The sequence below is a fragment of the Phoenix dactylifera genome, chromosome 3, assembly GCF_051530095.1.
Source record: "Phoenix dactylifera cultivar Ajwa chromosome 3, Ajwa_hap1_PhDact_Kaust_v1.1, whole genome shotgun sequence".
Taxonomy (NCBI): Eukaryota; Viridiplantae; Streptophyta; class Magnoliopsida; order Arecales; family Arecaceae; genus Phoenix; species Phoenix dactylifera.
In genome coordinates, this window is record NC_143192.1 from 39,906,013 (window position 1) to 39,931,119 (window position 25,107).

Sequence of the window (25,107 nt, forward strand, 5' to 3'; positions counted from 1 at the left end):
TGGGCATAAGGTGATAGTCAAACAAAGCATGAAGTGTTAAGTTTCTCATTTATTCCTTATCAGAGTATTCTTAATATATTCTCGTGCTATTGGCACGGTGAGGAGCACTAAGGAGAACAGCAGAACAACAACGAATGGAGCAATAGACAAAGTAAAATAGGAGATATTGTGACAACTAAACATGATTTATTTTTATCAGGATTTCTTCTCACATTTCAGCGTGTTGAACCTAGATACCATCAGTTTCTCTGGAGACTGAAAACTTGGGCTGGATTAAAAGTCCATACATTGACACTACATGCTTCATTTCGGAAAGAGGCCTACAAATATAGTTTGAGTTCACCAGTTTAGGTTAGACTGTCAAGCCAAGACTCCTCATACCTTTAACTACTTTGTTATGAGAAAATTTTCTCCGATTCATGTGTCATCTCAGAACAACTATATATGAAGGTTTTAGACAATGTTTTCTGCTGTTCCAACGGATCCCACCAAAACTGTTATTGGCCACGAGCTCCAATAACTGAGACAAAGACTCCATCCCAGTCTCCCAATAGACGATTCAGCCGAGTCGCCACGAGCTCCAACAGGAGCACTTAAGCCATAGGGTTAAGAATTACAATCTAAAATATTTTAACAAATCCAAAATCAAAAAAGTCAGTCAGCTGGTGCGTCGAATGTTTGATGAATGGAACGTATATTTGTTGGAATGCAGAACAGACTACTTTTTTGCACTGAAGTCTGAAAACTGAAGCAACAAAGATGCCTGCATGCTTGCACATTCTATAAAGCATTTTTCTCTCTCTTTTCTATCAGAGCTTGTCTTGAAGGATGGATCTAACTGACATAAATCTCTTGCACCATCAAATAGTTCACATCAGAATGTAACCCCAATAACGAAAAGAAAAAAAAAAAAATCCACTTAAGCATTCTTACTGCTCTATCAACATACTTTGGCGCACAACATACAAATGGAGAAAGACAAACAATGAACCAGTCAAGAAGTGGTAGTCGCCTGGCTTAGCTTTCATTTCGTTCTCCCTGACCTGCTGGGGTGCTGCTACCGTTCTTCTTAGCACTGCTAAACTGGTTTGTCACAGTTCTACCCATGAACTTTCCAGCTTTGCTCAGACCACTGCCCACAGCACCAAATCCGCTTCCTACCAGACCAACACCAGCTCCAACACCCGTACCCACCAGCCCGACCCCAGACCCAACCAAGGATGCGGCTCCACCAAGTGCATCCATCGTGCTCCCAATCAGACCAGCTTCCTTCATTTTCCTCCTTTCCTCCAAAAGTTTCTTCTCTTGCTCTAGAGCCTGGAGCTGTTCCTCCTTTGTGAATGGATGATACTTCACCTGGAAGGCTCACAACAATTAGACATCAAAAAATATTCAAAGAGACATAAGCAGGCATAAAAACTGCTAAATTGAACAGAATGCTCGTGGTCTTGTACATGGGATCAAATTCCATTTAGTTCATTGCAAATCGCTTGAACTCTGGCCTTATCTTCCATTAAAAGAAGAATAAAGATTTATCAGGGTAGAATAACAGAGAATCTAGCAAAAGATTGAAGAGATAGACAAACAAAGATACAGAATCAAATAAATGCTTTTGCATGCTGCAATAGGAAACTACATATAATGACACCCCCCCCCCCCCCTCTCTCTCTCTCTCTCTCTCTCTCTCTCTCTCTCGCCGTGTCTATGTTTGGTGTCTGCTTCCAGATTCTTTACCTCAGCAACATTCATTTGATTGGGACCTTTGAATGGAAGAACATAAACAATATGGTTTACAGAACATACTGCCATGTTGTCATAGAGTGAGTGTTTTCCATACCCAAATACCCGCGTGGCGCCCCGGCATGCCACACACCAAGGCCAACCATCTTGAGTCCTTCCCTCAAACATAAATATAAATGCGCAACAATCCAGCTATGCAGCCAGGAACGCACCTCTATGCCCTTGACCAACACCTTTGTCGAATTGAACACATGCAAAGCAACCCGACCCCTCAGGTCAATCATGCGCACCTCCGTGACATAGCATAGACTTCCTAAGAGTGCTCCACAGCCAGGTACCTCTATGTCGATTCCATGGTTTTGCCTCGCAAGTCGCAAGCCTAATAGCGTTCACCCAAATATCTTGATATCCAGCAAAGTAATCACGTGCTACAACATGTCCACTGTGCCACCAATAAGCAAGCCACCATCCTACCTTCAGGAATACACAAACCACACCCACATGACACAACCATACAAATTCACCCTATGTACGAGGCTTATAGGTAAGCAATCCTCCAATGTTGCTCTATCGAACCACCAAGCCAACACACCCGCAACCTCTAGAAGCCTCATTGACTATACACGTTCGGGCCCTCTCAAGTTCCCCAACTAAGCTCCAGCAGAATCTTTTGTACCATGATCCTGGTCTTGCATCTCAGCATGCCTTCCCATCCATGGCCATGCCGCTGGACAATGTTCACAGCCTCTTTGCATATTGTTGCACACTGCCAAGGTCCTTAAGGTCCATGATCATTGCTCCTAATATTCTCTATCCACGGATTGCTCATAGATCATTGCACTCTACCATGGCACCGAAATTCAAAATTACCCATGAAGTAAATATTACAGATCAGTAAAATTTTGGCCTGCACCACTTCCTCTCCTCAGCATGATCTGCTTAGTCATCCTTGATCCTTGGCCCATCTCTAAGACATATATTCCAACCAATATTCCATTAAGCCACACTTGTGCTCTACGACCGACCGGCACCCGTAGATTCCCACAAGACATCACACTGCAATGCCCATGAGACTTGCCTATTAGGGTACGCCAAACCCATGCTCAACTAGTCCGCTATAGCCTTTATGCTCCACTATAGAGATCGAGCATGCATAGGTAAGCTCTGATAGCTCCTAAAGATAAAACTTCGTAGAAATCTATGCTATGCAATGTAGTTAGCTTGTCCAACCAATATTGCCTTGGACACCTCTAGTCAGACCATCCAGACGTGGCATTGCATTGCCCCGCAATTGTGCCATGATGGCCCATATACTAGGGGCCTTGGAGGGTCACTAACATGTCTAGAGTACCGTGCCCCTCCTCAATCCAAGAGGAATCCTCGAGTATCCAAATAAGTCCTGGTGGTCCGCCACTATGCCAAATATCAAGCATTGTGAGTCCGTCTATCATGCAATTGCCATGCTACACCATGACTAACCATTGCCTCCCAACTAGGAATCCACTCATTCTTCACCTTAGGGGTTCCAAAGTATCAAGCATCCTTGTAACTCCAAGCACACAAAAAATCCTCTGCTGCACTATGCTAAGCCCATGCTAGCACCAATTTGCAACGAGCTTGCAGCTGCAGCCACGACAATATGGAATCTACATTGATGTCTATTGAAATGATCATTCTATATAAACCTATTCACACCATCGAACATTAGTTCCGATGGAAAAAAATCTCGCTGCGCAAGCAAGTGGCGGGTTTGGACTTTGAACCCACTGGGCTTCGACCTAGGTGTTCTGTCCCTATCCCTAGGCTGGGTGGGTGGCTAAAGGGATAGGGTGATTGATTGCCTCCTCTACTCAAAAAATATATAAACCTATTCACCTGTTCATCTAGGCTCTAATTTTTATTATTCTTACTAAATTACCATGGCATCAATTCTGCAGCCAAGATAGAAAGTGTCCCATGGATGCTTACAGGAAAATGTTAACATGATAAAAACACACTAAAACTTGTAAAGAAACAATGTCAGAATAACTTAAAGTAGTCACAGAAAGGTCTTAAAAACCACCGTAATGGGAAGGTGCAAGCGGTACAGTACTGTTCCTGCAGAAAATCGGCGTTCGTATGTAGTGGGTTAATACAGGATGCGGTCCCATATCATGTCAATATCTGGTACAACACTGGTTTTTTAGAAAACCGGTGTGCCCTTCGGTATCCTTTTTAAAACCTCGGTACACCACAAGTTGCTGTCTTTTCAATAGCATAAAAAAATACTGCATCCATGCAGTGACTTGCAAAAGTACTCATATAGGTGGCACCTGAAGTGCTTCCTTAGAGGAAGAAACTGCTCCAAGAATTCATTCTTTTATCCCATTTGAACCAAGACATGTCACTTGCTTATCCTCACAATGGCGGTCATTCATATCCATAAATGTATCTTGTTAGAATGGTCGCAATCGAGTTCAATACCAAAATTTAATTGGTTTGAAAAGAGTAGATGCTCCCAGCATAGTTCATAATTTCAAAATACTGGGTTTGGCTTGTTTCCAGATGGGTAATCCAAACCAGAAATTATCCAAAAAATTATAACTCGAGTGCTATGGAAGAAAGAATACAATGTGGTAATTAAATGCCCTAAAGAGCATACATGCTTCCACTATTGGAGAGGACAAGCTAGGTAGTAACTACATTGCATTCTTAGTGCCTATTGCCTACCCTTACTTTTAGTGTACAACTGTTATTTTCTAGTCCTATTTTATTTTATAGAAAGTGAGGAATTGCTCTAAGCATTAAATCTTTCATTCCATCCAACTGTTACTAATGCCTCCGAGTCCATCTTCAATCTAAGTTCAGTATAAATGCTTTACAATCATTAGATGCCATCAGGGTCTACTGAACCGGTTGGAACCGACCGGTTCAGGCTGTACCGTACTGGTACCGGCCAGCACCGGCACAGTATAACCATAAAATTCGGTTTCGACCCCAAAGGGGTCGGAACTGAACGGCTCCTTGCCCGTACCAGTGCGAACAGGTGCGGTTCGCACCGGTACAAACTTGGTACCGATGACACCGGGCCTCGGGCCGACCTTTCTTGGGCCGACGAGGATCACCTATCTTGCTCGTGGTTTTGGCCCCATCTTTGCTCGCGGGAGAAGGGGGAAAAGAGAGGAAGAAAGAGGGAAAGAAAGGAGAGGAAGAGAGTTCAGGAAGGAGAAAAAAGGGAAGGAAAAAAAAGAAAAAAAGGACGTCCGCGCGCGGGGCAGCTCGCCTGCACGGGCGCTAGCAGAAAATCGCTCGCGCTCGCATGCGATTCCACGTGCAGGAAACCGCGCCCGCATGTAGTTCCCCGCATGGGGCAGCAGCCCATGCGGCCCTGCGTGGGCATTTAATACCACTTTGTGGCTAAAATGCGAACGTGCGTGCGCTTTTTTTCTTTTCTTTTTTTTTTTTTACGATTGGCCGGTTCGGTACCGGTCCCTACCGATACGTCAGTTCGGTCGGTTTCGCGTACCTTGGATGCCATTAAAGAAATCTACCTTTTCTCTAGTACAACAACAGTGCCAAGCTTTTCCTATGGAATCAGCTATGAACAAAAGTCTATGAGAAAGCATCAAAAGTAGTAAGACTTTGCAATTGCCTTTCAACCTGACATCAACTCTCCCATACATTATATTATCAGTCCTAGTGAAATGCACTTGGCAGGCATCCAAGAAAGACGGCTAGCTGACACCAAAGAGAGAAAAGGTAGAAAGAGTACTAAGGAAATAAGTAAAAAATATTTTCTTAAAAAAAAGTGGCGGACTCATAAGAATTATTTAATGTTAAGAATAAAAATAGTAGAACTATTTACAATTCTCTAGAATTATATTCTCTTACAAAAGACTATGTTCCTACCAAGGTTCGCTGTACCGGTCGGTACCGAGCGTACCGTACCCATACCGATGGGTACCGGTATCGGTACACCAATGTCGGTACGGTCGGTACTGAGCGTACCGTACCGTACCGACACTCGGTACGCCTATACTAGTGCGGCACCGGTACGGGGTTCGGTACCGATGCGGCGAACCTTGGTTCCTACCAACATTTTAAGTCACAGCTGAAGATAACCCGTTCAGTCCAGTTTCAGCAATATTTGAAGATTTCGGGCAATTTTAAATCTTTACACAAAACTGACTATCATGTCTAGTACTTCCATTAACTATTATGCCTTTAAATGTCATTTTTCCATCCTTTGTTTATTTCCTTAAAGTATGTTGAACCACTAGACTCAATTCTAGGTCATTTTTACTTGTTCAGTCATAAAAATTGGAAAAGGTTATTAACATCATGGAAGTATTTCTCTTCCGTGTGAATTGCTTGCGCTAGTAGCGTCACCCCGTTGGCCCCACTAAGGGTTCCTCTAGACTCAAATGCCTTGTGGCCCAACTGGCCACACTCAAAGCACGGTCCTGTAGCCCAGCAATAGTCCCCAATGTGGAACCTACCACACTGGGGTCCACTCCACTAAGATCCAGCACTGCAGCTAGAAGTTCCTGCCCTCAATCCTGTCTCAAACCTTTGCACCTTGCCTGCCTCATTTTTATCAACTAGAGTAAACCTGGAGAGCTCACTGAGTTTAGCCTCATATTGGGCCACTCCACTTCTTTTTCTGGTCGTTCCGCTCCTCCTTTTTGGCCTAATCCGCTATCTTATCTACTCTTGTTTTAGGCATCTAGATAAGAAATGTCAGTCCCTTGTCCGATTCTGTTCAAGAGCTTTCAAATGATGACGATACAGAGAATGAGACAAAGCCTAAAGGGGAGAGCACTTAGACATTTCACTTTGAATACGGGGAAGTCCGCTGGGAGGAATTCCTCCGAGCTGCCGAGGTCTTAATAGAAAGGGGTTGATAGTCCCGTCTGCTAGGCTTTTCCGATCTTCCCTTCGCCTTTCTGACTGTGAAATCCTAGATCAACCTAATAAAGACCTGATATTTGATGCTTCAGACAAAGTCCTTTTCATAAAATTCCTAGTAGAATAACTCCAAGGTAAAAGGCTCTGCAGCATTCTCATGCTGCTCCTGTGTGGCTTCACACCATTCATAAGCCTCCGCTGCAACTAAAAAGAAGCTATTAGCACCTTCTCTTCGTCAAAGTGCCTAATTATAACAAAAGCCTTTTCCATCTCCTTCAACGACTTCACTGCATTAGAAGGCTCAGGGAATCCATCGAATGTAGGCACAGCCAACTTCTTGAACTCAGACAGTTCAGATTTGGCTTCGCTATTGACCACCCCCATTTATTTGTTGCCCCAAAACTTGGATGTGCTACTGCAACACCTTGTTAAGCACCTTCACTAAGTCTAACATAGGATTGTGGTCCTTAGGATTTCCTTCAACTCCATGACCATTACCAGCATTACTATGAGTATCATCCTGCTAGCGATTGCCATTGACTCCCTGGTTCCAAGACCCCATGGCTGCATGGAGGAGCCGGCTGCATTGGAACTGTCAGCAGCTTGAGCAACTCTCAATAAGTCAGCTACCTTCCTAGTACGAGCCACCTCAACCTATAACCATGACAACAATGCTTAGCGTTCTTGACTATACAATTAGTTCCTAAACACAAGAAAAGACATAACTTCCTAAAGAAGGAAGCAACAAAAGCCTCCCAACGTAATCTATGGTCCACTCACTCACTACTAACCTAGATCAAACCCTAAGGATCTTAAACATTCGCTCTGGTATTATCATGCCCTCAACTCGATTGAAAGTTCCTCTGGCAAGCACTGTGGCTGAATTGACCACACTCAAAGCACGCTTCTGTGATCAACCGACTTTCTTAGAATGGCAGCTGCTACACCTGCCAAACCAGGTTCCATTCCTCAGTGGAGATCCAGAACCAAAGCTAGAGGCCCATTAGGTTTATCACTTCTTCTGATTCAATAACTACCACCTCTAGTAGGTTGAAAAATTAATTGTATATGATTATAAAGTGGAAAATGGTACTGTGGAACTTGATGAATGCATTACATAAGAAAACAGTTTCATATGTTTAACTGTTTAAAATTGTGATGTGAAATGAATATTTATATTTCCTAGAAAACTTAGTTTTCTCTTTTTATTTCTTGAAAATCTGCATGCAAAAGTGCAAGTTTGTAGATTATACAAGCATAAAATTTTTATGATGCGGATCAAGCATGCAAAATAAGTAGACCTGTTGATTCATTCCTTATGTTTTGGAAAAAGTGTGAGCAATCCAGAATCTAATGAATTGTTATGAAACTTTGACAAAACGATTGCTTTGACATTTTGGCTCTTAATTGGGCACTGAACTTGATGCAGGCCTGAAAAGCCTTGCCCGAAGAAATATGCCAAAGCCAAAAGGAGCAGCACCTACACATCACGAGCAGCCCTTAGGGAGCCTAAATTGGCGACCTAGAATGTGGTGGCACTTGACTCACAAGTGTCCAAGGAGCTCAAATTTTTGCAGTGATAGGATGGGTCATATAATTCAGCAGCTTCAAAAATTCCCCAAAATAGCACAGAAGAAATTTCGAAACGAAACTACTTCCAGCATGTCCAACATTAAGCTTTCCAACACAAGTTGAATCATGCCAATTGCAATTCAGATGACAAATAGTTGAAAATTTGAGCTTGTATCAGCATTATATCAGTCTGAAATTTGATAGCGGAACCTTTATCGTTGAACTAAAGTTGGATGGTAGTTAGTATGCTACCAGACTTATTCGGATGGCATAGAGCCTACCTTAGAACCAGTCAGCCTAGGTTAGATCTGATGGCAGTTATGGTGCTATCTGACCAAACTAACAGCAGGATAGCTGCCATTATAACTATTTTGCTTCCAGAGCACCCTTAAGGCATAGGATATGTTTCTAGAAGCCTTGTTTTGCAAATTATTTGACTCCTTGTCAAGTTCTAAGGGATTCCATGAGTATCCATGTAAGGGCCCCATAACACTATACATATCCCCTATACCATGGTCTGTCGAACCGGTCCGTACCGGGCCGAGTCCGTACCGGCCGGTTCGGCCCGGTACCGACCGGTCCGGCTGGAACTGGTACTCGGACAATGTGGATACCGGTTTCAGCTATTTTCGAGCTGGTACCGATCAGTATGCATATGTACCGATTGCGTACCAATCTCGTACCGGCCCGTACTAATGCGAACCGGCCGGTTCGCTCTGGTACCATTTTTTTTTTAACTGTGGATTTTAAACCACAGCGCACACGCGTTTTGGTACAGAGCGCGTGACCCGCACGCTCCCTCGGGGCAGAGCGTCCCACGCGGTTCCATTGCGCGCGGCGCGATTCCACGGCATGCGGGTGCGATTCCCCGCACTGGCCTTTAATGCCACTATGTGGCCTTTTTTTTACCCGAATCCGCGAGCGGACGACTGGTAGGCGACTGGTATGCCTACTGGTACCGGTTCAGCATACTTTGCCCCATACTATCCTCTTTTTGATCATAGTGAAAATTATTGAATTTTAAAGCTCTCTTTGACTGATTTCTTTAGTGGTGTGACTCCGCATTGCTACAATGCAACTTATGGCAGGCCAAGGTCTGCTGAACCGACCTGTATCGGTCGGTTCAGCCCGTACCGGACCGGTGCCGACTGGCACCGGTCCGGTACAGGGGTATAAAACGGTTCCGACCCAAACTGGGTCGGAATCGATTGGTTCTGTACCTGGACCGGTGCGAACCGGTCCGGTTCGCGCCGGTACAAGTCGGTACCGGTGCGAACTGGCCCGGTACAAACCGGTACCGGTGCGAACCGGCCCGGTTCGCACCGGTCCAAGCCACACTTTCCCCGCGCGGGGGTGCGCGGGGAAGAGCGCCCGCGCACGGGGCAGCGCGCCCCCCGCGCGGGGAAGAGCGCCCACGCGGCTGGAGCCCGCGTGGGCCTCTTAATGCCACAGAGTGGCATTTAAAGCCACTCTGTGGCATTTGTTTTTTTTTTTTTGAAAAACGCGCGTGGACGCGCGAGCGGAGAACGCGCGCCCGCGCGCGATTCCCCGCGTAGGAATCGCGCCCGCGCGCGATTCCCTGCGGGGCACTGTGCCCATGCGGGCTGGCAGCCCGCGTGGGGGCATTAAATGCCACTCTGTGGCATTTGACGCGTCCGCGCGCGTCCGCGGACGCGCGCGGACGCATTTTTTTTTTAATTGGGAAACGCGCATTTAATTGGGACGCGTTTTGTTGTTTTTTTTTTTTAATTTCCGCGCGCGCGTCCGCGCGCGCGGCTCCGGTTCGGTACCGGTTCCAAGCCGGAACCGTACCGGTGCTCATCGGTACGCCGGTACAATCGGTTCTGCGAACCTTGTGACAGGCTTTGTATGACTCAAAGGATCCACTTTGTTTTGGTCAGACTCTAGAAGGCTTTGTGAGAAGCTAATGTGATATCAGTGGATACGGGAAACCCAAGAGAAGACTAGTGCAACTCCGGTTGGATCGAGATCAGTTCATAAGACATCCAACTAGTTAACCTAGTTTAGCTTTTCTTCTTTGCTTTCTGCTTCTAAATTAGCCTTCTAGTTTAGATTTAACCTTATAGTTCTCTATTATTTCCCGCTTTCCAGTTCTAGTTTAGAATCAAAGCCTTCTAGTTATTTTTTTTATTTTCTTGCTTCCAAAATATTAATAAAAATAAAAAATATTGCTTCATCTTTTGTAGTTCTAAAAAATCCCAATCCAAGGTAGGAGAGGCCTTGTTCTGGTCTTATCGGATTTATCCTAGCGATATTTGTAACCCCAGCTTGTCTCCTACTCGCACGTATCCTTGACCTATTGCTTCCACAATCCAGTTGGGTCGAACTCTAGGCCTATGTTAAAACTCAGAACTCTCTCAGTTTGACTACAATTCCATCCTAGTCACAGGATTTGATAGCTGGAATTCCTATACTTAGGGACTAGTTTCTTTTGGCTCTTATCACAGGGAAAAATCATAGTTGTGCCAATTATTTGCATTGTTATACTCAAAAATTAATTTCTTTCGAGCCTCCATTACAAGACAAAATGTGATTTAAGCATTACACCACAAGACCGAATATAGTTTTAGATCTTGTCATGGGCCTAATTATGGCCGTAGTCATAAAGACGGTGAGAGTGAATAAAATGTAACTGAATTGTTGGGAAACTCATAATGTTCTTGCCACTTTTATTATAGTTTAATTGTTCTACCTGTTTTCCAAGTCATCACATGTTGATTTTGTAAGCTAATTGATTGTTTACAAGACCAAGTATTGGTACTCTATGTTTCATAAATTTACTTCCAAGATTTTTGAAATTATTACTTATTATTTACATATTTATTCAAGCTTTTAATCCTGCTGCTGGTGAATGGTGATAATGGTAGCTTACCATGCTTTTCGCTCACTTCTCTATGTGCTTTATTTTCTTTCGAATTGAGGGTAGCTGGTTGGATGCTGCATTAGGAGGACCGATCAATAAAGGCTTAGGAATTAGAATTTTTGTCCTCTTTTTTTCTATCTTTTAGCTGTGACTGAAGCTCATTGGTATTGTGTTTGATAGTACTGTGGAGAAAATGTGACATGCTTCGTTCTATTAGGTGATGTTTCGTGGTTGGAGGCTAGTTGCATCGATGCTCTGACCTCTACCTATGATGTTGGATATTAAATAAAATGTTTCTTTGTGGTTTCTTGTTGGAATTGTGTAATTCATGTATTAGGCCTAGCATGTCTCGTGGGGCTAAGTCCAATGGGAAATGCAGCCATTTATCACATACCTAGCTCATGCAGTTAGGTCAAGGGCATCATAAATATAGTAGCATCACAGTGAACTTGGTTAATGTCCCATGTGGAACAGGGGATATTGCAACACGAGCCCTTTTGGAGCTGGCCATAAGGCAATCATGGTATTCATAATTGAATTTGGATCTTTCGCTTTGTGACAATACCAGGGACTCAGGGAGTAAATAAGGAGAGTTTGTGAAGACTGTTTAGTCCCAAACTGGTTATGCACAGAGTATACCCTACGTACTTATATGAGGCAAAAGAATCCAAATGATAACTTTTGGCTAGTTTTTTGGGTGAGGTTCTAAGCCGTTTCAAGTAATTCTCAAGCAATCCAAGTCTTAGCGATTATATTTATATCTAAATTAATAAACAGAAAACCATCTTGAATTCCTGATAGTCAAAAAGATACAACTAATTGAAGAAAAAGGCTATATCAATAGATCTTATTTGCGATTATAGAAAAACATGATTTCCACATATAATTGTTTTATTTTGAATTAAATATGAGATAGAAATAGATCAAAATTTATCCAAGATTTAGACGATTGATTGCGAGGGGTACTACTACTGACTCATGATTGATAAACTTAGTCTTCAAAACAACCATTATCTTAAGATTATAGAAGATTGGAAACAACTAGGAGTATAATTCTAGGGAATTCAAGAGAGAGATGACGTTATTTAGAAGCAAGAGAATTTGAGGAATTTTTATAGACATCACATGGAGAAAGAAGAGACAAAATTTATGCTCAAATTTATGAGATAATGCTTAAATCTTATGAATAGTTAAAAAAGATGCATATGATTGCAGACTTGCAGTCTTATTTTCAAACTTCATAAATTACAATATATCTGTTAGTACTTCTTACTTCATATGATGGTAGATATCATATCAAGTTGATATTCATATGCAGTCCATAGTTGTGCACTTTTACACTTCCGGATAGTTATTAAGGCATAATATAACATACCTTATATAGATATCTAGCATGAGCTTTTAGCATTTTTCATTAGTTCTATATATTTCACCATTTCAGATTCTTAGTTCAAACAACTGAAATCATATATCCAGCGGTTCCAAACAATAGTAAAAATTCTAAAATTTTGTGATATATGTTTTCCTGACTTGCTTTATTTTTCTATTATTTTTCTAATTTCCATTTTTCCTGAATTTTTTTGATTGAAATCTCAAAAACTAGAAGAAAATGATTCTGAGTTTTTGAATCTTGTTCCTAGTATTCTGGACCCTAAAAACTAGCTATCTCGTAGTAGGTCTTTGAGTTCTTTCCATCCATTCTAGAAGAAAGAAGTTGCAAATGACACGATCTCAAACTGACATCAATATTCTACTGAGACTTAACACATTCTTTCAGCTGTGAAAATAAAGATGTTAAATCAGCATAGGGATGACAATGTTGTGGTGGAAGGCAAATTATCAATAGCTGTTATCAGTTAAAACTTCACAATTATGACTCCAGAGTTCTTATTGCTTGAATGATGATATAGCAAATAACTTAAGTATACTTTTATGTGTCCAATAATCTAAAATGTCATATTCCTAGTGCCCTCATGCTGCTATTGTGGTACATAGAGGTTTTTTAGGAGTAAAATTTCATTGCTCTAGTAAAAGAAAAGGCATATTGGCAAGCAGTAGAATCAGTTTGCATGGACGTGCTTCTGTGAGGCAATAATGTTGCAGCAACTATTTGCTAGATATCACTATCAAGCCTCACTTTCTCACACCAGTGCATCCCATTGGTACTATACTGTTCCAATGGTAAACAATATCCAGGACCATTTACCCATGAACCAGGGCATCCCAACTATCTTGATTGATAACAGCTATGATGGACTAGGATGATCACATCTCGACACTTGGAACGACTTGCCATCCTGGGACAAAATTCTATTTTATATTTTAGTTTACTCTTCATGCTTGTTGTTCATGGTCATTCTGGTCTGTCTTGACCTGCCCTGGTACCATATCAACTCAGGAACATATACTGGGGCTTTGAACCTTACAAGCAGTAAATATAACGGTTCATGATGCCATTCGGCCAGACTCAAGAACTTCACATTACCAACTTATTTATTAGCACATAAACATGTAAGCATTGTGACTTCTTAAAATTGGTGTTTTCACCTAAAAAATGCAAAGACCCAAACCGTAAAGCGGGCATTTAGAAATCACTGACCTTTATTGTGAGAGTCCCTCTGTCCTTCTTGTCCTTAATCTTTAGCGTATCCAGAGAGGGTAGCAACCTCAGTTCAAATTCCTTATCAGTCTCAGGTTCCAACTCAATCAAAGGTAACTTGGCTATACCCAATTTCTTGTCTTGAGCCACGTTGTCTTCATCAAAAACCTGTAATATGGAGAGGTGAGCTTTGATCTGATTCTAGATTCAACAATAGAAAGAGGAGTAATTTAATTCACTGCATTGAGAAGATATGGTTTAACAGATGTAAGAAGTTTTGAACATCAAGGACAACCAGTTTAAGCTGAAAACTATGATATCATAGCATAATTAAGAGTGCTTGTGCCATTTGCCTTCTGTCAACTTGATGGATTTCTTCTACCATGCACACCATGTAGGGCCTTTGTGTAGCTACATTCATGTTTGCACTGGATCACCGAACACTTTCTGATGACCATATAATAGGATGATGGTTCAAAGTTTTGCTTCATGAGTCATGACCATAGATGAGGCCACTTTTGCAATTGATTTTGTTCTTTCAGATCCATGAAAAGGTACATAACACTCCAATAGTGATTTCAATGTACCTAATACACTGATAGAATATGAGCGTTTGGAGGATTGACAATGTGTAATTGCACGTTACTATGTTTATAATGGAAAATGCTTTGGGGATCCTGTTATGCGCACACAAAATGTTACATCAGGCTCAAAACTGCTGATTTGGCAACTCCACAATCAACCAAAACCCCAGTATCAGGCAACAAATCCTATGAGTTGCACCAATTCCCTCTTGCCACATGGTAAGAGAATTGTTCATGTGCACATTGCAGGAGCCCCATTATGTAAACATAGTGACATGCCATGCTGTGGCTTTTATGATGAATTTTGAGCTTCATTGTTATACATGTGTAAATTTTTTATGTAAGTTAATACAATGGACATGCTAAAAAATGATTAACATACATATCTAGGATAATTTATAATCTTAAATTTCCACAAATTTATTTAAGAACTACATTTATTTGTTTCAAACATGTGTACACACAGTTATGAAATATTTAAAATGCATCATTCAAACAATGAACAAAATAGTGTATTTTAGAATGCTAATTACAAATTTTTATTACACGAACTAAAGATCTTAATATGGGTATAATGACATGTACCAGACTGCCGGTTAGATATTGGGTTGGTACAAGGTCAGCAAAACCAGTACCGGGCACCGTATCGGTTTCCTGACAGCACGAGTTGGTACGGACTGGGTCGGGCCTGTACCGATCGTGAGAGAGAGAAAAAGAGAGAGAGAAAGGGAAGAGAGGGAGGAAGGCCAGCGAAGGCCGACCGAGGCTTAAAAAATTTTGCGATTTTTAAATGAAATCGGCAAATCGTGAAATTTTTTAAAGCCACAGCCGGACTCCGCTGGCATCTTGCCCTCTCCCTCCCTCCTCTGCTAGCTCTCTCCTTCCTTCTCCTTCTCCGGCTCCGACAACGGATTTTGTTTCCGTTGCCGGAACCATACCAGTGAGCCACCGGCATGGCTCGAAACGGCCAGAACCGTCCGGTTCGGGACGGTTCCGCTGACCCTGGGTTGGTATTAATGTGATACTTTACCACACCGACACATGGTATGCATGTCAGTGTCAACTCACCCAATCTAAGGTTTTTCCCTATATCCAAAGAGAGGGAAAAGAGAGGGAGGGAGAGAGGAAAGGGGGTTCGACCACTAGAGGCTACCGAAAATGATGGTGGTGGTGGATATGGTAGAAAAGCCCATGGCTGCCATGAGCCCATGAGCATCGGATCTGAGCCGTCATATGGGGGTCTCAAGGTGAATCACTAGCAAAGTGGAAGCCACCAGTGGTGAAGAAAATCCTGGAGGTGGAGGTTGTCTGCGAGAAGTCCAGAGGCAAAAGCAAGCAAGCGAGAGAGAGGCAAGAGAAAGAAGGGACCAATAGAGGATGAGGAGGAGTTATATAAACCATGTCAACACAACCTAGCCAAATCAAGTCAATACCATTCGATTCGAGCAGAACCGAGTAGAATTGGATGGTTTTGCTCAATTTGGACTAGTTTTGACTGCTTACTATGTTGCCCCGAACCAATATGTGGAATAGACCCAATTTCGCATCGGTTTGGTACGGTATATCTTGAACCAAGTGGTTTGGGTCGATTTCAAGTCGGTTTGTATACCCTGACATGAACCATGTCAGACTCTTTACTTGCACTAGCATGATACATGGCACTTGCCTTTAACTTTAAATACTTGAACAATCCCTATGAGCAAAGTTCATATATGTGCCAAAATTGGTCATCTAATTTAGCCACCACCCATGCTTACCAAGCCTCTACCCCTCCCTGCAACTTCATTATTGACCTTATCTGAAAACATACTAGATGAGTCTCATCAAAATTCTTCCATGAGGATATGGTCTTGATTTTTGAACCACCTCTCTTCCACACTAAAATTCAATAATCAAAAACAACCACATTTTTTGACAAGAGTAATTGGAAAGTTATAAAGCTGGAACTTCCCCCTTCTACCAATCCAACACTACCACCTTTCTTTGGGCTTGTACATACACAATTTAATCTATGGCTGACCAAGCATCTACATACACAATTTACTCCACGACTGACCAGCTCCCATGGATCCCAATGTAGCAGCAGGATGCCTGTGAGTTGCTGAGGATCCTAGTGTTATTTTGATGTTTACAGAGCCATTGAGGTCATATGGATGTACTAATGCCATTAATTCAATTGATCAAGTACATAAACACTTAAGAAAGAAAGAAGCGATACATTTTTGATACATTCTACATTCTTGATACATTCTTCATATACGATTAAAACAACTTTCAAGAACTCATCTAAGAACAAATTTATTAGAAGAACTTGAGGAAAAACCTAAATTTCAGTTTGACAAAGTTAAGAGTGAAGTTTTCTTGTTAAAGGGCAATTCTGTCTTTTTCATAGTCAAAGAGATGAAACTTTTCTGTGTCAAGCATCTTAAGATACTTACAATAATTTTTTTATTGGTTTCATGTGCTAAACTAACCTTAGGATGCAGAAAATTAGGGTTAGAGTCGATCCCAGAAAGTTTGGAGTCGACTCTGATGCATGTAGCATACCCTGGCATACCTTGGGACAGACCTAGAGTCGACCCCACGAAGAATTGGAGTCGACTCTGGCACATTTGGCATGCTTGGCACAGGCTTCGGGTCGACCCCAGAAAAATAGGCATAGGCTTCGGGTCGACCCCAACAACTTTTCATCAAAAATTGCTCTCTGGATTTTCTGTCAGAGTCGACCCCGTCCATACACGAGTCGACCCCAAGCAAGCTCAAGTCGACCGCAGCTTGAAACATCAGAAAAATTGCTCTCTGATTTCTTGTCAGAGTCGACCCCAGCCAAGCTCGAGTCAACCCCACTATAGCTCGAGTCGACCCTAGAAAAATCCGACCCCAGCTTGCAGCAACAAAAAACTGCTCTCTAGAATTTCCGTCAAAGTCGACCCCAGACACTGGCATTGTAGCTCGAATCGACCCCAGAAGAATCCGAGTCGACCCGAGCACGACTGACAGCATAACGACTAGTTCTACAGAAGTACTTTTTAAGGCTCCAAGTCCAACGGCTATAAACGGCTAGTTTCTTCAATCCAACGGCCAGAAATTGATTTTTAGGAATTGGAGAAGTATTTAAGAGCCACTATTCATCAGGAAAAACGATCTGAAGTGAAATTGAAGTGCATATTCAAAAGAAAAAGAAAATTCAAGAGAGCCTCATTCATTGCTTCATTTCAAGATCTAAAAGAAGGTGGTTGAGCAGATTTCAAGTGACTTCAAGAGCTCTACCAACCCCTTGAGGAGTGAAGCAACCTTGGCAAATAAGAGAAGAGCATCTACAAAGCGATAATTATTTTCTTATCTCTTCTTTGAGTGCATATTTGTTTTAATTGCTCATTTAGGAGCTTTAAACCTTTGATCTCTTATTCCTTATAAGGTTTGTTGGTGAGTTCGTAAAACCAATGGTGTAGGTTGTTGGTGATCCCTTAAAACCAACGGTTAGGTTTAATTGGTAATCCCGTAAAACTAATTGTAGGATTTTTGGATTGTGAGCCCAGAAAAACAATCCAACTGTAATCCGAGGGGTTATAGTGAATTTCCAAGAGAACGCATGGAGAGTGGACGTAGGTGCCTTGGGGTGCACCGAACCACTATACTTGCTTGTGTTTGTATTGTGCTCATTTTGTGCTTCTTGCCTTATTCCTTTTATTATATTGCATAATTGCTCTAGCTTGATTTCTAAAAGTAATTTAAGCGTGCTTAACTAAAGCTTAACTAAGTTTGCTTCTACTGCACTTATACACTTCACTTAGGCCAAATTGTTCATTTATAAATAAAATCTAAAGTCCTAAAATTTTAGAAAATCCAATTCACCCCCCCCCCCCTCTTGGGTTGTTATCTTGGGCAACAGTTGCCTATTAAGGCAAGCCAATACCTCAGTCTACTATCTCCACTTGGTTGTACCAAAACACCCTTATGTGTGTTGCTTCCCTGAAATCCTCTTTCAGCTGATCTCCCAATTGCTCTTCATAAAGGGATAAGCACCAGAAATCCATTTGATTGTTTTGTTTCTTATAAATGGAAGAAAGTTACAGATATGGATGTTGACACTCTTTTTGTAAAAGATAAATTAAATTAAAAAATCAAGAAAGATTTTCCTTTACCTATTTTAAGTTCTGGCATTAAGAAGTTTGGTTGCAGGTTAAATTTTGGTTCGATGGTCTAGTTGATGATAAAACGCTCACCTAGTGGTAAAAGATTAACCAGCATGAAGGAGTAAAGTACCACAAGACTTCTGAAATCTGTCTGGGTCCTATTTGGATACTTTTTGTAGCTCTTGACCATTATACCACCAATGAAGAATTTTTTCATGCGTATCCTCAAAGGGAGATATTTTTGGAGGTAACACCAAGATACTAATCCAGAACTCTGGCTAGTCATATATGTTTTTTAGATAAGATTCTATGCTGATTTCAACAATTTCCTTGGGTCTGTTTTGAGAGATTGAATGGTTCCCTCTCTCAAATTGGATTTTAAATAAGTGTTTGCAGTCAATTCAATATTTGTTCCACACATTGCTAAATCTGTATTATAATGTGGTTGTAATCTGCTGCCAATATTGTTCTGACAGATAGTATTTACTATTTTGAGCTAATCAACAACTGAAGAAATTTTAGCTAATGTTTTTGATATGAAAGTATCTAGGTAAACATAACTACTTTTGGGGGAACAGGGTGCTTCTTATCCAAAAGGCCAAAGGGGATTTTTATTTCTCTGAGCAAGTATGTCATCGACTCAAAGAAATGGTTTTCTATACAAGATTGCTTGCAAAAGTATAGACATTTATAGTAATCATATTCATAAGAAGTTAGTCCCTTCCAATAATATACAATATCAAAATATGAGAACAGCTATCAACAACTATACAAATCTGTCTTTTATCTAAATTAACGACTGAATTTAGGGATTTGCAAAGAAATACAGGCTTCAAACCTGGAAAGTTAAATCCAAATGACAACTGAATAACTCAAAGTTGAAGAGCAAGCAAACCTATTAAACAAGATTATTCTAAAATATTGGGAAAAAAATATTTTTTAACTTTTAAAAATGTCGTCATAATACACTAATTGATGTAGGATAGTCTAGGGGTTTAGCATGATATGAAGGCGATGGCTGATTTAATGGATTGCTGGTTTATCTTTTTTTTCCCAAAAAACAAGAGATTCTCCTAGAGTTAAACAATAATAGTGATGCAATATTGATAATGCAGAAGGTGGCAAGCAAAAGGAAATGTAACTATCACTTGATTGGAGTTATCAGATCCTATCATGGAGTAAAGAAATTTGGTTACTTGGAACTTAGATTAAACTGTTAAAGTAGCAGTAGGAATCATTATGGCGAAGTATGGATGTTGATCTAGGATCTCAAAAAGAAATTAGTGAAGTCTATGAAAATTTGCACCCTCAAAGTTGTAATACAGAGACAAGAAGCAGCAACATAACGTGAAATAACAGAAGCCATTAATAGAAAGGAAATAGCAAACGACATTCAATAGCCTCACACCACCATGAAAGTAGGCTTTACCTAGGGTTGCGATACCCAAGCTTGTCTTATGGTATTGCACTAAAGGAGAAAGAAGACCAGCAATTTCATTAATATTCTGCACAAAAGCTGATTGTATAAAGAAGTGATTCTATACTTTATACAAGGGTTTGATTTTGGTTGGAGCATGGTATGCCATAGAGTGCCATTTAATGCCACTCTGTGGCATTTAACGTGGGGCGTGCGCGCACGGAAAAAGTCCACGCACGCTTTTACCTCTCTTTCGGTTCGATACCGGTCCGAACCGAAACCGTACCGGTCCTACGGGTACTGGTACGGCGTACTTTGGGTTGGATTCACTCTCAGAGGGGTGGGTGGGATGAAAATAAGAGTATGAAGGTGGGGATTGGCCCTTCTGAATGAAGGTGGGGATTTCCTACCCAGCGTATGCCTATCACACTTGAAAGTTGCAATAATGTTGAAACAGAAATACCTAAACTACTTTCAATCCCCTTGGGTTAAAAAGCCCCTACATCTCTAATAGTGGCGCAGATATTTCAAGATTACCTGACCACAAGAAAAAATAACATAACATTTGGACACATCACTTGAGATACAAAAGTTTGATGTGAGCTAAAAAGGATCACCCCCGCTATATGTTCTACAAAATTATGTTTATGCATGACATTTGTACACAAATAAGGTTGGTTAGATAAGTGACAACATGGAACCCATAGAGAGGTAAATCATATAAACTTCAATAAGCTTTTCTAAGCAAAACTTAAGAAAATGATGTTAGGCACTCCCTAAAAAGAAATTATGCACAAGGAAAAGTTTTAGGATGTGCCGATCGAGATGCTATGATGATGGCACGACAGTCCCGTCCCGACACTTGGGACGGTACACCGTACTGGCTCCCTGCTTGAAGTCCCATTAGGATTTGAAACAATGATTATGCGCTACATTATTTTCATTTGTTGGTGCATTTATATAAATCCATTTTGGAGATCTCAATACTCACAGATACATGCAACATTACTTTTGAAAATCCCGAAATCTAGTCACACCCTATGCAGGAATTTCTGTTGACTGTAAAATGTTAATTCAACCTTGGGCCTTTATATAAAACTATCTGGGACATCTTACACAAAAAGAATGAAAAACAGATACCAATAAGCAATTTCCAACCAAAAATTCTAACAACTGCAATCAAGTTCTTGTTTAGAAGGCTCTAGTAGATTCATCTACAAATTTATCTGAAAACAGTGAAAATATATGAAGGAGACCCTTTGTGCATAAAAGAAAATAAAAATTACAAAATTAATGTGCTAAAGAAAAACCTGGGTTTAAGAAATGATTTACAGCTAGAAGTGGACTGTACCTCGAGAATTAGAGATTGTGTTTCCTTGTCCTCAGCAAGTAGCTCAAATGTTTCGTTCCATACAGGGTTGAGATTGTTGTTGATCACTTTTGTTTTAACCTTGAACATAGGGCGTACATATAGAACCACATAAGGATCAGATTTACCAATCATTTCCATATTTTTCAAAGCAGTTGCTTTCACGATAACCAATGAAAGTATTCCCTGTGGTTTAAGCTCTAGTTCGCTGCACAAAAACATTTACAAATTATGTCAGCATCCCCACTGTGAGCTTCACAGCAGAAAAATCTCTGAAAATGAGATTGCTCAAAATGAATAGAGTATTATCATGATAACTGTCACTAGTCACTACGTTAACAAAAAATCTAGATGTAACTGGTTTGCAAAAGCTGAAACACCAAAGAGAACACCTGACTGGTATCCATAGTACGCCGTCGTCAATGCATATGCACATGTATATATACACTTTACATAATTTACATATAATGCACTAGCACATGATAGCAACATAAGAGCATAATATCTGAGGACTCTAATTTCATAACATTGAACATTTGAACCAATGTTCTAAACCTAAATAATAAAGGAAAGAGAACTGCAACACCTATCTGCTCCCCTACCTGCTCATGAACCTAGTCCTGTGTGGCAGTTGGGAAATGGCACGATAAATAGGGGTCGATGGGTGTCAGGTGGGGCCTGCATGCAGGTTGCCCAATCTGCACACCACATCCTGAGCAGGTAGGGGGGAGTGAGGAGATGAAGTTTTTTCCTTGAAGGTATGGCACTAGAAATAACATAACTAACAAAATATAGAAAAAAATGAACAAGTTAACTATGACTATAAAGGAAAACATATTAAAAGCTTGATATTTTATCCTTCCTCTGAAAAAGCCTAAAGAGATGACCAAGATTTTGTGATATTTGTGTTCTAGATGGTTCTACATGTTTCTTGCCTTAGCACTTGAAATGGTACCCCAATTCAGCTTGACAATGCTTTTGACACATGAAAAATATAGAATATAATGAGAAACGAGGCAGAAAAGATATCCAAACAGGTCAATTCCATATCCCGGATCTATTTTATAAATGAGATATGATGTGGTTATAAGGTACAATATTTGCTAGGAAAAATAATATGGGTCAATATCAGAACAGGAGTGAGGTTAGTGCTGCCTTGAGAATTGAACATAAATTTTTCAGGAAAGGACTTAAATTTAAATGGGAAGTTGGATTTAGGATATTTGCTCTATTAACTTAAACCCAATCCAGAGTATATCATTTAAACACATGAACCTAGATTTACATTCATACCAATGTAACATGCATGAAAGTAGAGAGAGAAAAAAAAGGAGAAAAATTACCTTAGGTCCACATCTACTCCACCAAGTGGAACAACAATTCTATGAGGCCACTGGAGCATGTCCGTAACAATTGAATTCACAGTATCCTATATTATGGAGAATGGTATATTGAGCTTTGGATTAGTTCTTGTCTAAGAAGTGGACTACTGACTAGAAGTAAATATTCAAACTTACATCAATCATGTCCGAAAGCCCAGGAATAGCGGTTAAACTTCCACCCACAGCCTTCAATGTATAATCTATTCTAGGCTTTGGCTGAAACAGACAAGTAAATTCATGTTGATCTCAGTGGTTCATAGTTACATGAAACAGGTGTAATCAAAACTTTCTGACATTTAATATATAAATTCTTCAAGCATCTAGCTGTAGTAGAATAAACATAGAATCGTTTTCTTCTTGGGTTCATGCCCAATTTGCTGTGAAGTATATTTTTTCTGATAAGGTAACACTAATCATACATGGATGTACAAATCCACTTAAATGGTTGATTTATTCAAATTTCACAAAGATTTGAATAATGTAAAATGTAAATGGTATTAGATACAAACCATTTCTCAATTTTATTATCATATTTCACAACTCAACCATCGTTTAGAATTTCATTCAAAAGAATTGCATGACCATTACATTGTAATGTTTTGGCCTACCATCTGAAGAGAGGGAGAGAGCAGGTTTATAAGAACACGAGAACCTTTTTTATTCCGAAACTCTTACTTCCTCCTTAAACTAACATGTTGTCCCTCTCTAAGTTAATATGGTCCTCCTTCCAAAATTGCTCCTCAGAAACCCATCTTATTTCATATTGTCATATACCCTTCTATTATTTGTTGAAACAATTGAAGCCTGATATGCAATCAGAAGACAAATAAGGTGTAAAGGGCGTGGCTTTACATCACATGAACCTTACCATGCAATTTTTATGCCTGTCCAGTCAATTACTTCATGAACCTAAAGGAAGTATCCAAGTGTTTTTCCTTAAGATGTGAGGTTGAGAACTGTAAGTTCGCCTTAAATTTGTGTAGGAAACTATCTAAAATTAGTGGCACATCTCACATAGTCATGGCAAGCTTCAAATATTCTTTTATCTAAAAATGTGCTCTAAAAGCTTTTACAAGTTTCCTTCACCGAAAAATACCAACCAAATGATAAAAGCATTCTCAGCCCATCCAAGTACTAGATAACTAATAATATATACTAAAAAGATTCTTCTAGAAGGGAACTTTCTAGCTGAATCGATACAAACATGAAAAGTCCAACGCTTGTGACTTTTCATGGCAATAAAGTAGTTAGGGCTCTAAACAGCTCAAGTGAATGGCCCATCTCAACTAGATTGGTGCTGTAGCAGACTCACGCAGCCATAACCTGCCCATCAATTGTTTCATGCAAAATCCAGTTTCCGGTTTAAATAAGCTGGTTTGGATCAGATCAGGTTCTGAACATATTTGATCAGATGAGTTTCATGTTGGGTCTCATATTAACTACTCCAGTTTTGAAACTTAGCACAATTAACTAATACTTCAATTCAATACAGGCCCATTGTCTTCTATAATAAGCAGAGACTTGAAACTAACAAAAAGTCAACATTAAAAGAATTAATTCAACAGCTATTTCAAAAGAATTAGATGTCTAACTCTATTACAAAAAAAAAAAGATGCCAGTGCATTATTATTCAACCATCATCATCACCAAAAATACCAATTGCAGCCACTTAGGTAAAGCTTTAAGAATGTTCTTTGCCATTTAGTCAAATAAGGATCATTTCATAGCTTGAACGTCACTCTTCTTGCAACAGTTACAGATCTGACATCAACAATCCGCCATTTTATTAATGCTTGGGGTTGACACCGGTAATATTCCAGGTGTTCCTATTTTCGCTTTTATTTTTTATGAGATTTGAATATAATATGACCAGAGATTTCAGATCAACTTCACTAGGAGTCAAGGACACGAGTCCATCATCCTGCTACAACAAACTTATCCGACAGTGTCGTTGCCAGCATGCTTTGGACATTAGACTACAATCCTGGTGGAAAATAGCATAGTAAGTATCAAGATTTAGAATAAGAATTGCAAAATAACAAATTTCCCAGTGGAGAAAGATGATTAAATGTAATATTTATCATATAGAAACATTAAATGTAATATTTAACCGATTAGAAACGTCCATCCTAGCTAGCTTAAACATGCTACAATTTTTTTCATGAAATCCAAGACTTTTTGCAGCTATTTCATTCAGTAAGCAAACAAAATCGACAAGAGATTAAAGAAGTAGCTAAATATCAAGCCAAACAAGCATCATCCGCTTAATACAATTAGCAGAACCTTTCAGCATGGCATGCAACATGACTTTATATAAGCTTGCTGAGATCAATCCAAGCATCTAATAACATAACGATTAAAAGATCCTTTTCCCGATTTCTCCACCAAAAGGATAGGCACATATGACAGCCATGCAGACAAGAATTATCTCATTCATTTTCAAATGGACATCTCTATACTCTTTTCTATTATTCCAACCAAAGGCTAAATACATGGTCAATACAAGCATTTCAAAATTTATCAAAAGCCCTACCTAT

General features: G+C 40.2%; 1 protein-coding gene across 5 annotated transcripts in view; it reads right to left on the reverse strand.

The window, feature by feature from the left end:
- Positions 1 to 778: 778 nt before the first annotated feature.
- The window catches only part of LOC103708196 (calcium-dependent lipid-binding protein), a 37,561-nt gene continuing 13,232 nt past the window's right edge, over positions 779 to 25,107 (reverse strand). For all 5 annotated transcript variants that reach the window (XM_039123302.3, XM_088718372.2, XM_088718373.2 and 2 more), the window contains 5 exons: positions 22,706 to 22,786; positions 22,532 to 22,617; positions 21,171 to 21,396; positions 13,683 to 13,850; positions 779 to 1,356 (listed from right to left, as the gene is read on the reverse strand). In XM_039123302.3, the coding sequence (XP_038979230.1) occupies positions 1,018 to 1,356; positions 13,683 to 13,850; positions 21,171 to 21,396; positions 22,532 to 22,617; positions 22,706 to 22,786 (900 nt within the window). In that variant the 3' untranslated portion in view covers positions 779 to 1,017. The remainder of the gene's footprint in view (positions 1,357 to 13,682; positions 13,851 to 21,170; positions 21,397 to 22,531; positions 22,618 to 22,705; positions 22,787 to 25,107) is intronic.